The sequence below is a fragment of the Macaca nemestrina genome, chromosome 1, assembly GCF_043159975.1.
Source record: "Macaca nemestrina isolate mMacNem1 chromosome 1, mMacNem.hap1, whole genome shotgun sequence".
In the NCBI taxonomy this organism is placed as follows: Eukaryota; Metazoa; Chordata; class Mammalia; order Primates; family Cercopithecidae; genus Macaca; species Macaca nemestrina.
The window spans coordinates 163,878,562-163,895,284 of NC_092125.1; the positions used below are offsets into that span (position 1 = coordinate 163,878,562).

Here is a 16,723-nt window from a genome sequence, read left to right on the forward strand (position 1 = left end):
ATCTGTGCAGAAGAAAGTAACTATGATGGTTAGGAGTCTACATAGCATGTCTTTGAAAAATAATCAAGAGAAGTTGGAAACTTGTCTTAGAAAACAGAACCATTAAGCAAAGTACATGAATTTTAAAAAATATTTGAAGGATCAAGGCAGTGACGATGGATGCATAGTTTCTTGTTGAGTGAAGGCATACCTTAACAATCTTTGTATCACCCTGAGCTCCTAGCCAAGTGTTGAATGGATAGATAGATGGATGGAAATAGGGAAACATCATTAGCATATTACAGAGTTTTCTAAAAATTAGAACTTTCCAGTAATATAATGGTCTATCCTTTAAATTATTGATTTTTTTTCCATTACTAAAAATGTTCATGAAGAGCTTGGGTGGCCATTGCAAGAGAAATAATAAGCATATGATTCTGCATTGGGTGGAAAGTTGAACTACTTGTTAGGATGGGCTCGTGAAGAGCAGTGGTCCCTGCCGGCACTAATGGACAGAAAGCAAAATTTCTGTTCAGTTATCCACTGAGATTCTGATCTGTTTTTACTGCAGCATAACCTCTCCTTTCCTAATACATAGTCTTTGGTAATAATTTTGGATAGGACTCAAACATGCCATGTGGCCTAAGGAAAGTCAATTAACTTTTCCCTTTGGATTTACTTATTAGTAAAAATTGAGAACTAAATTAAATAATCTCCAGGGTTGCTTCTAATAAAAATAATGTAATATTGTTATTGTGTGAGTCAAGAAAATTATCTCGGGAAGTAGTGGTATTATCACAAATGTGTTGATGTAATTGTGTAGGGTCAGAACCCTATCACGTTTTACAGATGAGGGAATGTTTTCCCAGAAGATGTCTTTGAAGATTTCAGATAAAGAGAAAGTCATGCCACAATATTTTTTGTCGACTAGTCAACACCTAGAACTATCCTGAGATGTTACATAATCTTACTTTTGTTTGATTCAGGGTAACTTAACATGGAAATCTTATTTCAGCTGTGATAGAATAATAAATATCAATTATTGAATATTTTTCTATTCCGGGTATGCCAATGACATCATCTTGCCTGCCTATCTATCTATCTATCTATCTATCTATCTATCTATCTATCTACCTACCTACCTACCTACCTATCTATCCACCTACCCACCCACAGGAGATAGTGTTGTTACTTCCCTAGTTTTACTAATGAAGAAACAGGTTTCCAGGAATAATACTTTTCTAACCAAATACCAATGCTAGGATATAATTCCAGATTTGTCTGGGTCAAGAGCTCTGGTTCCTGATCTCTAAAATATTTTTGGAGTGGGTTGTAAACTTTTAAGCCAAGAAAATGTTGAAAGTATGGTGCTTAAAATTTAGTCCCATTTCTTTTACATGTGGTTAAATTAATTTTGTCTACGAAATTCACCCTCCAGGTCTTTCAGTTTAGTCATATATTGGCTTTTCCAAAATTAATTATAATCTCTTTCTAAAAGTTCTTCAGTTTCAAGAAGTTTTTTTGGTAGTTTTTCTCTTTATTGCTTTTTTCAAATTTGCCATCCCACTCTACTTCATATATAATATGCACCTGTTATGGTCTATTATTCTGTCTATAATTTCAAGTTCCTAATTCAAAATAACAAGCAAAACAGTACTAAATTATAAGCTGCGTGGGTTTCTATCACTGTGTGAAAGGCTTGTCATTTTGTATTTTTACCTTTCACTACAGAAAATTAAGACACACAGATTGAACTATTCCTAATCAAAATACTTCCTGTTCTTTCATGTCTATTCTTGTGTCTTTTCTGACACATTCTTGATATATCTTCCCTAATGCCTTTTACCTTGACTTTTTGTTCTCTATCAATTGTGTTATATAACATCTTATAGTAGAGATTCATGACCAATTATAATATTGTCTGTGTACAATATCAGAAAGCAAAGAATAAATACATATATAAAAGATAATTCTTACTATGATGTAATATCAAGAATAAAAATGGCTATCTTATTACCCAACAAATCTGAATAACAACTCAAAGAAAGTCATAAAATAAAATGGCAGACAAAAATAATTTATTTAATCTAACTTTAAAGATTTAAATCCTTAAAGAGCTCAATGCTCTGCCTATAGGTCATTAAGAACTTTATTTATTTATTTTTTTATTTTGAGCCATTTCTCCTCCTGAAATAATTATTTTATAGCAGTTTCTTTATAGTGCACATTAAGGTTATCTCTGTAACAGCTGTTTTACCCTTTCCACCCCTTCCCCTTGTACTGCTACCAGCAGCCACAGCTCTACAGAGGTGACCCATTATTATTTAGCCCAATTACAGTAATCCCAGTTTTCTTATAGTAGCTTATTCTGTGCTCAAATAGCAAAGGAATTACATCAGCAGGAAACATGTGACACAATTAATGCCAATGAGATCTGCAGACAAATTAGTTGAAGAATTTTAGGGGAGACAATTTTTGTCCTTCTCAGAAAGAGTTTTAAAGAGTCAGATATTTCCATTTTTGGATGCTGTGGAGGTGAACTCTAGAACCCCTGCAGCTGTTCTGCTACCAAGAGAAAAGTCAGCCTCAGAATAAATTTATTCCTGCCAAGGTGAATAGGAACACACCAGTTCTGATTACTGTCCTGAGATGGGCCTTCCACTTACCAGAGCCAATCAAACCTATTTCTTTGTAAAGTCAGTTTGCATTGGGTTTTCTGTTACTTGAAATACATATAATGATCTCTGATACATTATTCCTTTCATTCTTGTATTTCTTATTTTTTTCCAATGATGCACAAATACATCTATGTACTGTTTGGATCATACCTCAATATCAGATCATTTAGATCATATTTCAAAATAGCAGATACTTTAAGGGAAACTAGCTTACAAGGCTGTTTTATGAAAGTAAAAAAAATTCAACCTTGACACTCACAGAAACCTTAAAAGATTATGTAAAACTTCTTTGAAATATATAAGGCAGGTCAATGATAAGGATAATAAATTCTCCTTAACTATAATATGCTGGTAAAATATATTAAGTCTTTGGTGTACTTATATTATTTTTAATTATTGTTAGTCAATTATTTTAACTAACCAAACAGACAAAATATCTTAAAACTTCTCTTCCAAGCCTACTTAGGATCCTAGTGAGTTCCTTGATGTATAAGACTTTTCAATGGAATTATCTTATCAATGTGTTAATTCAAACAATACTATGTGACTTTCAAGAACTTTCATAACCAGAGTCCTCCCCAACTCTCCCTACATATTGCCCGCATCCACATCCATGCACCTGCAACTCCAGACTCTTCACAACTCTGCTCCCTTTAACTCTTGATGCATCTTAAATTTTGCATATGTGCTTTTTGGTCAAGTTCCTCCCTTACTTCTCCAAAAATGGGGCTCGTCTCTATACATAAGCTCTACAATGGTACTTGGCTCTTTGGCTCTGATTGTACATCACTGATCGCTTGCCTCTAATGCTTCAGTTTTTCTCTGTAATTAGGTTGTCAGGTCCGGAAGGGCAAAGATTGAGATTTATTTCTCTTGTAACCCTCCTAAAGCTTCAAGTACTGTGTAGTGGAACAGATATTAAATACTTGCTTGATAAATTAATCTTACACAATTTGTTGCATAGAAATGGAAAAAGATTTAAATGACCAGATTGGCCTAGAGTTGCTAGATTTAGCAAATAAAATACAGGATGACAAGCTAAATTTGAATATCATGTAAATATATATATATATATATATGTGTGTGTGTGTGTGTGTGTAAATGTATCCCATGCAAAATTTGGGACATAATTATAGAAAAATGTTGTCTGTTTCTGAATTTAAAAGTAAAATATAACTGGGTATCCTCTATTTTTTTCTGGCAATCCTAGATTAGCCTGACCTAGAAATCTCCAACCCCCCATGCCTATTTTCCTAAATTAGAATGGGTTACCACGTTTCTGACTTATTCAATCTTATATACTTTTGCTAATCAAGTCCTATGGCATATGAAGTTCTCTGCATTGTTCTATCAATCAGAGACAACATAGACTCAGTATCTAATATGTGAAATTCATCATGACTGCCCATGTACCGGGAAACAGAGATGAATATGGTGCCATCTTTGCCCTCAAGTAGTTCCTCATCTGGTAGAACAGACAGTCCATTTCAGTACAGGCTTTACTTCATGTGCAATTCTAGTGTGAATATATGTAGTCAATAACATTTTTATAGACCTGACCTACCCCTAAAAAATATACTATACCTGTTTATAGTGTCATGTAAGGAAATATCCCAGACAGACGACACCGTACACAGGTTGTCAAAAATGAAGTATATTGGTTTTGAAGTACATGTCAAATAGCTCTTAACTTTGAAGTATTATGTAAACAGCATAATTTTTAATTTTACACTTGATCTTAGCCAAAAGGCCAACAAGTGATAATTTATAATTCTAAGTAAAAATAATTATTCATAATTTATTTTGATCAGCATATTGAAATATCAGATTCTGATAATTAATTTCAAGTTTTTATTGTGGAAGATTCTTTTCTTGATTACTGGATATTTAATATACATTTTTACTTTTTAGCATAAGCAACAGAAATTGAGTGCATGACGTTTGTTTCCCTTCTCAGCCATATAAACCCTTCATAGGCAAATACCATGCTCACTACTTAATCTGGGTTACTTACTCAGGTGACTGTTAGGAACCCTGGATTTAGATTTTGAACTTCTCTGCTGTGTGGCCTTGGTCTGCTTTAGCTAATCTCTTATCATCCAGTCTTTTTTGCGATAAGGAATAAGGTCACAGGAGACCTGGTTTTCTTTGCATGGCACAATGCCATAATGGCAGTGTGTGTGTGCAGGTGTGCACGTGTGTGTGTGCAGGTGTGCACGTGTGTGTGTGTGTATGTATGTATGTGCACAAAGTTTGATAGTTTCAAATTCCTAGTAAACTTTTTAGTAGTTGTATGCCACATACATCCAGTGCTACTTGTAATAATCAAATATTTTAGATACAGGTACAAAAACATGTTTTTCATAACAGTATTAATGTGTGTAAGAGCATTTCTTAGACTTAGAGCATACAATTCAAGGTTGTAATATAATGTCACCTTAATATACAACATACATATTTTCAGTTCTGGAGTAGTGTCATATTATTCATTTGTTTCTAAACATAAACTATTGATATCAACCCTCTACTCTATATTTTTATAGAGGTCATTTTAAATGAAGATAACGAGGCATAATCCATCAAATGGTGATTTCCATAGAGTTCAATTTGTTATTAACAGAGGTCTGTGAAATCATAAATGGAGTAATATTAAAAGGTGATGAGAATATTGGGCGAAGTTATATCAATTTCAATGGCTTGTCAGTTACCTAGATAGGAGCCCATAGTTAACATTATCATCATAATAAAGTCTCTGAAAGTTATGAAATACTCATTTACATTGTATATTTTCGGTTGTCAAAAGTTACCTTGGGTAGTTCTTCAATTTGATTGGCATCTAGGTAAAGCTCCTCTAATGTTCGTTCGAAGTTAAAGACCTCCTTTGGCACCTGCTGAAGACTGCAGTGGGAGTAATCTAAAACTGAGATGATTTCTTCTTCACCTCGGAAACATCGGCACGGCACCAGACGGCCGATGATTTTCCGTTTGGTGGTCATCTCCAGGCACTGCACTAGAGAAACGCAGAAACAAAACAAAACAAAACAGCTTATCCACTGCCCTTGGAAGGTATTCTTGTAATATTTAAAGCTTAGAAATTTAATTTTGGTATATGGTCTAGAATACTTTAAAGTAGGACACACACGTGCATTTTATCATTAAATCCCTAAACAGCCCTGCGAGGTATGAAACAGGTTTTATTCCCATCTAGCAAATTCGAAAATGGCTCAAAAAGTATAAGAGGTTTCCCATCATCACACAGTTTTGGAAAGGCAGAATCTAATTAGAATACAATCCTGTCTCAGTTCAATGCTACTATCATGCTTACCTCCTCACTTGAAACATGGAACTATATATATTTTCTATTTTTACACAAATTACAGGGTAGAACAGAAACTTCCAGAATTTGTTGGAAAAAAAGATTTCTCCCATTTCTGTAAAAATATTCATGTTTCAGTCCCAAAGTTTCTGAGGTACTCTTTTTAGCCTGCAAATGTCATCAGTGAATGGATGTTTACTGAATAACGGGTGTTTTAGGCACTGCTCTAGTGGAAACAGTGATGCATTGAACAGAGACACTGTTCTCATGGCGTTTTTATTCTGTTGAAACCACAGATTATAATTGGATTGGTTATTCACTTCCAAATGGGGATCTATCTTTATGAACCTTGTAATATGGAATAAAACAACTTGTAATTATGGTAGAAATTACTGTGACACTGCTGACACATCTTTCTCCTATTCCTCTAGGTTAAGCTGACCAAATGCCATGAAATCTTGCAAAGACTTGTATCATGGCACCTTCAACATTTTATTCAATCTACTGTTTTTCATGTGATTTTTCTCCTAGACAGTAAGGCCTCTTCAGGGCAGTGATTATTTTGTTCATTCTTGTATTTATCTTGGTACTTGATATATAGTATGTATTCAACAATAAATTGTAGAATAAACAAATGAAAGCATGAATGAATAAATGAATATATTTGGGACTCTCCTCCTAATCACCATCAGCTACTGATAATTGCTTGAAAAACTTATTTTAACAAAAAGGTCACTATCTCGGTGAATGTCTTCCCAGGAAAGATGAGTAGTATCTTCCTCTGATTTCCCAGACCACTAATCATATTGTTTTCCTAATTGTTTGTGCTGTTTCCCCATGTATCAGGCAAGTTCTCTGAGGAGATCTTGTTTCACTTATCCTTAAATTTACAGTACACAGTACAGTTTGCCAGCTACAGAATTAAAACTTAATAAACATGAATTTGAAACTCGTATTTAACTTGCTAATGTATTTTTACTTAGTAACACAAATTTATTGCTTACACAGAGATTAGTAACATTTATAAAAACAATGTAGCATTTTGTTTTTAAAATTGCTCATGTTAAGTCAAATTTGGAAACAATCATTATCTAGCAAATTAATGCAGGAAGAGAAAACCAAATACTGCATGTTCTCACTTATAAGTGGAAGCTAAACACTGCAAACATGGCCACTAAGAAGGGAACAATAGACACTGGGGCCTACTTGAGGGTGGAGGGTAGAAGGAGGGTGAGGATTCAAAAAACTACCTGTTGGGTACTATGCTCATTATCTGGGTGATGAAATAATCTGTATATCAAAATTCTGCAACATACAATTTACCCATGTAACCAAAGTTGCACATGTGCCCCATGAACCTAAATAAAAGGTAGAAGAAAAAAATATTTGGAGGCAATCGAGTAGAATATGCTTTAAGAGGTGTTAGATGTTCAGCCTAAAATGATCGGTTTTCATTCTTCAACTTCTGAAATTAATAAAAGGATGTTCTAGGGACAGGTTCATGAATAAATACTTATATATGATTGTTTGCACATGGTAATCTGTAGAAGGCTGAATAAAAACATTTAAAAAGACGACCTTTCTTCTCCATTACTTTCTATCTTTCAAATTCCTGTTCTTTTCATTTCTGGGAACCAGAATTGCAAGATTTTGTAACTATTGCTTTACATAACCTTACTTGAAATTCTTGATTGCAGGATTGATGCCTTTCATGTCATTACCTGGCATCTAGCACATAGTAGGCACCCAGTAAATGCACTCTCATAGGTATCTAACATATTATATATAATAGGTACTTAGTAAATGTTTGTTGTGATTATTGTGGTTGTAAAGGGAAGTGGTGATAGCATAGACTATGGTAGTGGTAGTGAGGATAAAGAGAAGTGATGGATTGGGAAGATATTTAAGAAGCTGAATCTAAAAGTTGATGATAGATTAAATGAGAGGTGGGAGAGAGGCTGTGAGAGAGGGGAGGGTCTTGAAAGATTTCCAGGTTTTTTATTTGGGTAACTAGTAGTCACTTTAACCCACCCCCAGTGACGCAGTAGAGCTGACCCAAGGCACACACCCATTTGCTCTGTATCCACAGAGGAGTAATAAATCAATTGTTCATGCTTCTTGTTGCCCAACATCTCTCACTTACTGTGGCTATTTCTTGATGTCTGTGTTGCTGTCATTGCACTTCTTAAATTATGAACCAAGAGGAAAAACAGAATATCCAGGCCTGAACCTAAACCATTTGGCAAATGTCCACTGTCTACAGGCTGAACTACTTCCCTGGCCCAGCTTCTCCTCTTCCCTCTGCTCCATGTGAATTCTTCAATTGTGTCTATACCGTGATAAACATCTTTACTGAGGCTCAGTCTCTCTTCATTGAATGCTCTTCACTCCCATCCTCATAGACCCAACTAAAACTTGGTTCTCCCCTAAGGTCATTAATTACCTTATAGCCTTTAAAAGTAGAGCAAGCTGATTTTCTCACATCACATGCTGATTAGCCAATTTCTGGGTTGGAAGATGGGATTACTGTACCCCTTGCACTCTAAAAACTATGACTCTTCTCTCATCTTGTAAAATCTCTGTTCATTTGATGGTCTCATGCTCTATTAATTAGACAGTAATAAGTAGAAAGTATTAATATCTTTCTACTTGTCCTCACACCTTTCGTTTACCAATCTCTTGTACATTCCTATTCTTTCATTGATGACTCTGGTATCTAGTTTATTGACTTTCAATCACAATTCCTTCTATTCCTGATTTATGCTCCCTACACGTAATAACTTTCAACTTTGTAGAGGTTTCTTCCCCCTGAATTTCTAAACAATCTGATTGTAGTGCTACTCCTTGACTCCCCTTAACCCCCACTCTGGAGTAACCTTTTAGGAATAAAATATCTTTTTGATTCAGTCTGGAGTGGTTGCTTTTCCAGCTGTCATCCTAGAATTTCTCTTCACTATCATCCTGTGAATTTTTTCATTTCTTTCCTGTGTTATATTTCCTATTTTCTTGATCCCATGTCATTTTCTTTCCTGATTTATTCCTTTGGTTTTGTGGAACATAATGTCTGTTCACTTGTTGAAAAAGGATTTATGGTAGGTATATTTTTTGAGGACCTGCATGTCAGAAGTACCTTTTCTTTATAAATAAAAAAGTTTTTATTTATCATATTTTCTAGTTTCCATTCTTATTCAAAATCCTATTTCACACCCACATTCTTCTGCACCAGAAAATTTTAGAATTCTGTTTTTCCTCACTCTTGAAAATTCATGACAAAGTGCTTTGTGTGTTTTTAAAAGCTATCTATCATACAAGGTACTTGATGAGTCCTTTCACTCTAGAAGCAGTTATCCTGCATTCTGTTAAATTTGTGTTATTATTTAATTGATAAGTTCTTCATTTTAAAAAAAATCATTTTTCTGTGATTTCCATTAACTGGATGGAGGACCTATCTCTTGGACTTATCCTATGATTCAAGTATTTTTTTCTTTTGAAATTTCCATGTTTTTTTCTTTTTCATCTATTTTCTGTGAGATTTTCACAACTTTATCTTCTAAATCCAGGTCCTGACTTACCCTTTATCTAACAGCATATTTTTACTTACAAGAGTTGTATGTTGTTTCCTGAATGATCTTTTTTCATAGTATCCTATTTGTGCCTCAAGGTGCCATATCATTTTTGTTTTCTTAGAAGATATTAACTACAGACTTTCTTTTTTCCCTTGCTCCCTGTGTTATTTGAGTTCTACTTTCTGCTTATTTCTTTTGATCTTCATCTTTCATGGTAAAGGTTGTCCACAAATATCTGTTGATTCCTGACTGTCCTCCTATACTGAAGCGTGAAACCCTAAAAAACTAATTGGAAGTTTTGCAGGCTTGATAGGTTTTACTGCAGGGTAATCTGGCAGTAAGCCAAAAGATATTCCAGAAAAATATTCTGGAGAAGAATATTCTGGTTTTCTGCCCGGGGTGTAGCCATGTTACTATGTATATAGAGACTTTCAGTCAGTTTTCCTATTTTCAATACTAAGTATCTTCAATTTCTTGCCTGGTACCCAGTATTTCCAAGATTCTAAGAAGGTCTGTGGTATATAATCAATTTTCATATCCATTTGTGGGTACTTTATTATAATGTTGCCAATAACGTGCTTTGTAATTTGTACTATATATACACATATACACACACATACACACACACACATATATATGCAATGTAGATATACATTGCATTTATATAAATATATATGACATCCTCTTTCTTGTATTCTAAAAATTTCTGAAGTTTCTTACCTGCTGATGTCTCCTTTTATATTTTCTTTATCCTTGCTATACACACACACACACACACTTTTGCATATATATAATATATATATATTTGCAAGGATAGAGAATATGTATGTGTGTATGTGTGTGTATATATATATTCCTTTTAGTTTAGTGGAGTCTTCATTATAAGAATAGATACATTAGGAAAGTGAGAGATTAATTTCAATGTTAGTGGAGTCTTTGTTATAAGAATAGATATATTAGGAAAGCAAGAGGTTAATTTTAATGTTTAAAGGAAGTTTTGATCTTAGTTCCTTTTATCCTTTTAATCCTTCCTTAGTTGACGTATTAGCAAGTAGTTCTGGGCACAGAACTAAATCTTCCTTTTAAAAACCCTCTTCCTTTGGCTCCCCTGACATCAACTCTTCTGACACTTATCCTTCCACTTTGGTTCTTCCCTTTCAATTTTTCCAGGTGTCACTTTCTCTACCCAGACACTGAGAGATACCATGTTAGAATTTCTCCTCTAGCCTGTTACCCTTCTAATTGTACCCTCTTTTTCTTTACAATATCATTCAGCTTTCCCAACTCTCACTTCATTTATCATAAGTTAAATGGTAAGTGGATGACTGCACATTTTTTAAAATGTTTAACACAGATTTACTTTCCTTGTCATTTCTACGTTATGTTTTAATGGGCATCTAACAATTTACAAAGATGCACATTTCTCAGAAGTTGTATGTCACACACACATAATCGGCATGGTGCTCTTGAGAGGTCTGTAGCACATTACCATTGTCAGGAGCTTGGACTCTGGAGCAAACTGCCTGGCTCTGTGACCCAGGGCACCTTATTTTACCTCTATCAGTTTCCTCATCTGTAAAATACTAGAATACATACAAAACACTGAAAACTATATCTTCAAGTTGTAAGCATTTACTTAGTGTTAGCAATTACTGTTCTACCCAAACCTCCTCCTCCAGTATTACCAATCTCAGCAAACAGCAGTACCTCTGACCTTGTTTCTCAAGACAGAAACCTTGGCATCAGTTTTGATTCCTCCAATTGTCTCACTTTCCACATTTAACAGTCACCATATCCTAAACATTAAATACCCTAAACGTTTCCTGAACCAGCCTGTTTTTCTTCATGTCAACTGCCTATTGACCTAGTTGAAACCAATATCATCTCTTGCATCTATTCCTGTGTTTCTCTTTCTATTGTTCTCACTCCACAGTGTAGCTACATGACCTTTTGAAAACACAAATATGATTATGTCACTCTTTTGCTGCAAATACTTCAATGACTCCTCTCTGTCCTCAAGACAAAGTCCAAAATTTTTCCTGTGACCTACCAAGTATGATATGGTCTCATTGTCTGACTCTTGCCTTCCAGATTCACACCCAGCCCCGCTGCACAACCTGGCCAGGTACCACTCTTCTCATTGCTTTCTGTGCTCTTTACACTTATGGCTTCCTTTGTATTTTTAAGACTATATGACCTCTCCCCTACTAGAGCCTTCAGATCTATGGCTGCCTCTGCATAAGGCACAAAGGTACATTTCCCTTGCTTTAAAAAATTTAAATTAAAAAGGGAGAATGGCTTCCTTCTGTTCATCAAGGTAGGTTATGATTCTTGGGACTATATTACCATATGCTGTAATTCACTTTGATCATATTTTAATTACTCACTCAATATCAATCTTTACTAGATTGAAAGTTTTATGAGGATAAAGAGCATGCCTAGATTGTTCAAAAATATGTATTTCTGGTAACTTGCCAAGTCTATGATTTAAAGTAGATATATTAAAATATTACCTGTATAAGCAAATGAATATGGGTGTAAAAGATGACTAATTACTTTTATTTGTGCAATACTTGCAAAAATTCAAATCAACTTGCAATCTATCACCTTGTTGTTTTCATGAGAAATAGATCATATATTATTTTCCACATTTTGATGATAAACTAATTTAGGTTTAGTGAGTCTGTGATGTGCATAGGGTCACACATAGAATAATTAGTAGACCTAGGCTTGGATCTCACTATCTTTGCCCTAAAGCCATTGATTTTCCTGTTAGCAGACTCTGCATTACCTTGATAGTAATATTTATAGATCAGCATATAAGAATTTACAGACATGAATTTACCAGAAGTAGTGCTAACACACACACACACACACACACACACGACAATGATTTATGTAAAGAATACTTTATAGGTACAAAACAGAATGAGGAAGTAGCAGGAAAGGAAACAATTTGCTTATCCAGATCTTTTAATGTCAAAAGGATGAGCATACCATATGGTAGAATGGAGAAAGTGTTTCAGAAACTGAGTTGAGCATAATACACAAGAACTCACAAATATGTTACATCTATAATATATGGAATTACATATCTGCATTTTCCTGAAACATGGCCACTGTCCAGTATACATTAGAGACACATTGCTTTATACCCAGTATTTGGACTTGAGTCAGTAACAATCCGATTTTCTCTGTTACCACATGTCTGCACACAGCCAAAAGAGGAATTCTTAGATTCTCAGTTTTTCAAAGGCATTAAAAAAGGCAAGAAGAAAACAGGTATTCATCTCTTTCTGTTAAGGCCCTTCTAGTAAATTTCTTAAAATCAAAGATAAGGATATCCTTTTCTGGTTTATCCACAATGCTGCATGGATTCCCTTCTCCCTTGAATGATATTGTTTTCAATTTAAATTGAGTATCTAATGGGGATTTTTCTTTTTCTACAACTGCAGTGTGCAGTCAATAGCTTCCTTTTCAATACTCTCCCACAGAGTCAAATGCATTTGAATAGCAGTGCTTGCTAGCATGGCCTAACCTAGGTGAATAACAGTGAGACGCATCTTGCTACCTTCTTCAAATCCTTCCCTATTGACAATTTAAACCAAAGATAATTTCAACCACTTGAGAAGTATGCCTGTAGCAGATAGAAACAACAACAATATATGTATTAAGAACATTCAACTTTCAATACTTATGCATTCTCTAGAATTTTAGATCAATGCTCATTTATGTTATCCTTGCCTAATATTCCGTACCTGGAAAGAGAAAGAGACAAAGGAAAGTTCAATCTTTCCAAGATTTCTTGTGACAAATATCCTGGCTGTCCTCATTAGTTGGCACAGTCTTGCATTTTTCAAATGACAAATGTATCTGATTTATTCACTGAGAAACCTTTTTCCTCATTAAGTGTGCCACAGGGATATGGAAATCTGCCAGCCTCGCTCCATGTCCTACTTCAAGAACATCTTTAAAATCATTACCTACCCTCAAGTACATCTCTGAAACCCCTTTATCAAGAGAATATACATGGTGATTCTGGTACTCCAAAATGGGGCATCTGAGGCTTATTTGATATTTTGACTCTTGAAATGATCACATTTGGAAACTACTCAGATTTCATGGGTTTGTTTTCATCTTATCACAGTATCTGAAAGTCTAGAATCCTTGTACATGGTTTGATTTGCTATCAATACAGGGAAACCAGTTTTTCTTCACCAAGATCAATGGACTGTTCTTGGGACAAATCTCCTTATGGTCTTTAATGCTGATGTATCATATCAGCAATTAAAACATGAAATCAAGAAGAAAAGCATAGTGCCTATTATCAAGAAGGAGCTTATTACATATTTCTACGTTCTACTTAAGGCAAATTAGTTCCTTTAAAAAGAGCCATGCTTCTGTTCTTTCTCTACATGGTCTTCCCAGGGATTTTCATCGCCTGACTTCAAAGAGCTGCTTTCTATGAATGATTCTTACTATAGACCATCATCCCTGATTTTGCCTCTAACTGCTTAATGAGATGCCCAATTTAAATAAAACTCCACTTGTCAAAAGCAGAACTTGGACATATTTACTAAGCTCCTACTTCTCCTTACTAGACATTGTGCTTTCCTTCATAATTTCTTGTTTTGATTAGTTATACTTTAATTATCTTAATTCTGTACTTTGCAGTCCTCTTTTGCTTTTCCTTCTTTCCTTTTTTCCTTCTATATTAAATATTTTGTCTTTCTTTTCCTTTCTTCACCATTCTGTCAATCTAATTCAGACCCTTGCCATCTTCTAGTAGTAATGCCAATGAAAATACAAAAGTACACTATTTCTAGACATTTAATAAATACTTACTAATTGTCTACTATATGTTAGGTACTGGTTTATATGTTGAATAATACCAGTGAGTTAAAAAGCTATGGTGCCTGCTCTATTGAATTTATTGGATAGTAAGAGAGATGAACATCAAATAAAAAGTTATTTAAATAAATCCATAATTGCATATTATAATTGCTATAAAAGCAAATATTAGTTTTATCCTTTTTACGTATTAACACATACATTTAAGAAATTAATTAATCTCTTAAAATGCACATCCATTCCCCAGTTTAAAAGCTTCACTGAGTCTACATTTTCAACAATAGTGTTTCCCAGACCATGCTCCTGGGTTACACCTTACTCTTAGACATAAGCTAAGAGATCATAATCCCATATGCATTAGCATATTGAGGACTCATGGAAATTGCTATGGTTTGACTGTGTCTCCTTCAAAATTAATGCTAAAACTTAATCCCCATGTGGTGATATCAAGAGGTGGGGCCTTCTGAGAAGGGACTAAGTCATGAAGACCCCGCCCTCATGAATGGATTCATGCCTTACAAAACGGCTAAAGGAAACCATTTTAGGCTCTGTTGCGCTTCTGTTCCTTTGCCATGTGAAGACACAGCAACAGTTCCATCCAGTGGATGCAGCAATAAGACCTCATGTTGGAAGGGGAGACTGGGCCCTCAGCAGACTATGAACTTGCTGGCACCTTGATCTTGGACTCCTAACCTCCAGAACTGTGAGAAATACATTTCCACTGCTTATAAATTACTCAGTATTGTGTTATAGCAGCACAAATGAACTAAGACAGAGGTCTTGTGATAAATTTAAAAACTGCATTTTTCTTTGTTCAAACCAGTGTTTTCTAGACACCTTTTTAATTAAAAATTTAATGATGCATATGGTTGTACATATTTATGGGGTACATGCAATATTGTAACACAAGTGTACAATGTGTAACAATCAAATCAGAGTAATTGGGATATGTATAACCTCAAACATTTATCAATTCTTTGTGTGAGTAACATTCTGAATCTTCTAAATATTTTGAAATATACAATACATTCTTGCTAAATAAGAGTTTCCCTGCCGTGCTACTGAACACTAGAACTTGCTCCTTTGCTCTAACTGTATTTTTTTACCCATTAACCAACCTTTCCTCATTAGTATTCTGAATTACCCATTTTATGAAAGGCTGCTCTACAAGATTCTTTAGCTTGACATTCAAGTTCTCTTTAACCTAACTTTTCAGTTATTATTTATTATTATTATTATTTTTTGAGACACAGTCTTGCTCTGACACCAGGCTGGAGTGCAGTGGTATGATTTCAGCTCACCTCCCGGGTTCAAGTTCAACCTCCACCTCCCGAGTTCAAGCGACTCCCCTAGCTCAACCTGCCGAGTAGGTGGGACTACAGGCACATGCCACCCCACCCGGCTAATTTTTGTATTTTAATAGAGAAGGGGTTTCACTATGTTGGCCAAGATGGTCTCGATCTCCTGACCTCGTGATCCGCCCCCTCGGCCTCCCAAAGTGCTGGGATTACAGGCGTGAACTTTTCAGTTTTTCTACCTTCTACTTCCATGAAGACACATTCCCTATTCTATGCTCTAGCTTACACTACTCCCAAAACTGAATATCTTTCATCCATTTTCTTCATCTATGTCAACCCTACCAATCTATGGCAAAACTGATATTTTAAAAAATAATGTTGAATGATATTTGTTTGTAATTATAATTTGTAAATCTTAAAACATCACAGTAGATGATGTTACAGAAACCTGTGAATTGGAACTTTTTGGTTGATAGAATATTCTGTTTCACTCTTTAATTTATTTAGGTCATTGTCTTCTAGTCATAGTGTGCATTGTTAAACAAAATCCACAGAATTTGAGTTTGGAGCACTTATTGAAACTTAAATTTGTCTTCTTTTTAAAATCTCCTGTTCCATACTTATACATAACACTGCTTTCCTGGTCTGTCTTTTACTCTTCACCATTATTATAGTCATTGTAACACTAAAGAACATCAACTTGTGGATTATAGGATCAAGCTAGAAGCAATTCCTTGAGACAAGGTTTGTACTAAGTAGTGGCATGTACAAACTCACTCAAAATCTGTCCTCATCATATCACCTGGATGAAAAACTACACCATAGTACTTTTGTTTTTCTCTTTCTACACATTCTCTCTTGTAATTTTTGTCTACTAACTTATTCAAATATGCAAATACACATCTAAGGACAGTTGAAAGAAAATTACCACATCAGGTTAAAATTAGCCAAAGTTCAGAGACAAGTTCTAAGTCAGTCATAAACTATTCCGCCTATGTTTCTTGAAGAGTTTGGCTTCCAGGCAAGTTGTAAACC

At 34.8% G+C, this 16,723-nt stretch overlaps 1 protein-coding gene across 13 annotated transcripts in view; it reads right to left on the reverse strand.

Annotated features, from left to right (window-relative positions):
* Positions 1-16,723, reverse strand: part of LOC105498361 (leucine rich repeat containing 7) — a 571,142-nt gene that overhangs the window by 367,880 nt on the left and 186,539 nt on the right. For all 13 annotated transcript variants that reach the window (XR_011619899.1, XM_024798135.2, XM_024798136.2 and 10 more), the window contains one exon: positions 5,465-5,667. Coding sequence is in view for 12 of the 13 variants with exons in the window: in XM_024798135.2 (XP_024653903.2) it covers positions 5,465-5,667 (203 nt within the window). In the remaining variant the exon portion in view is untranslated. The remainder of the gene's footprint in view (positions 1-5,464; positions 5,668-16,723) is intronic.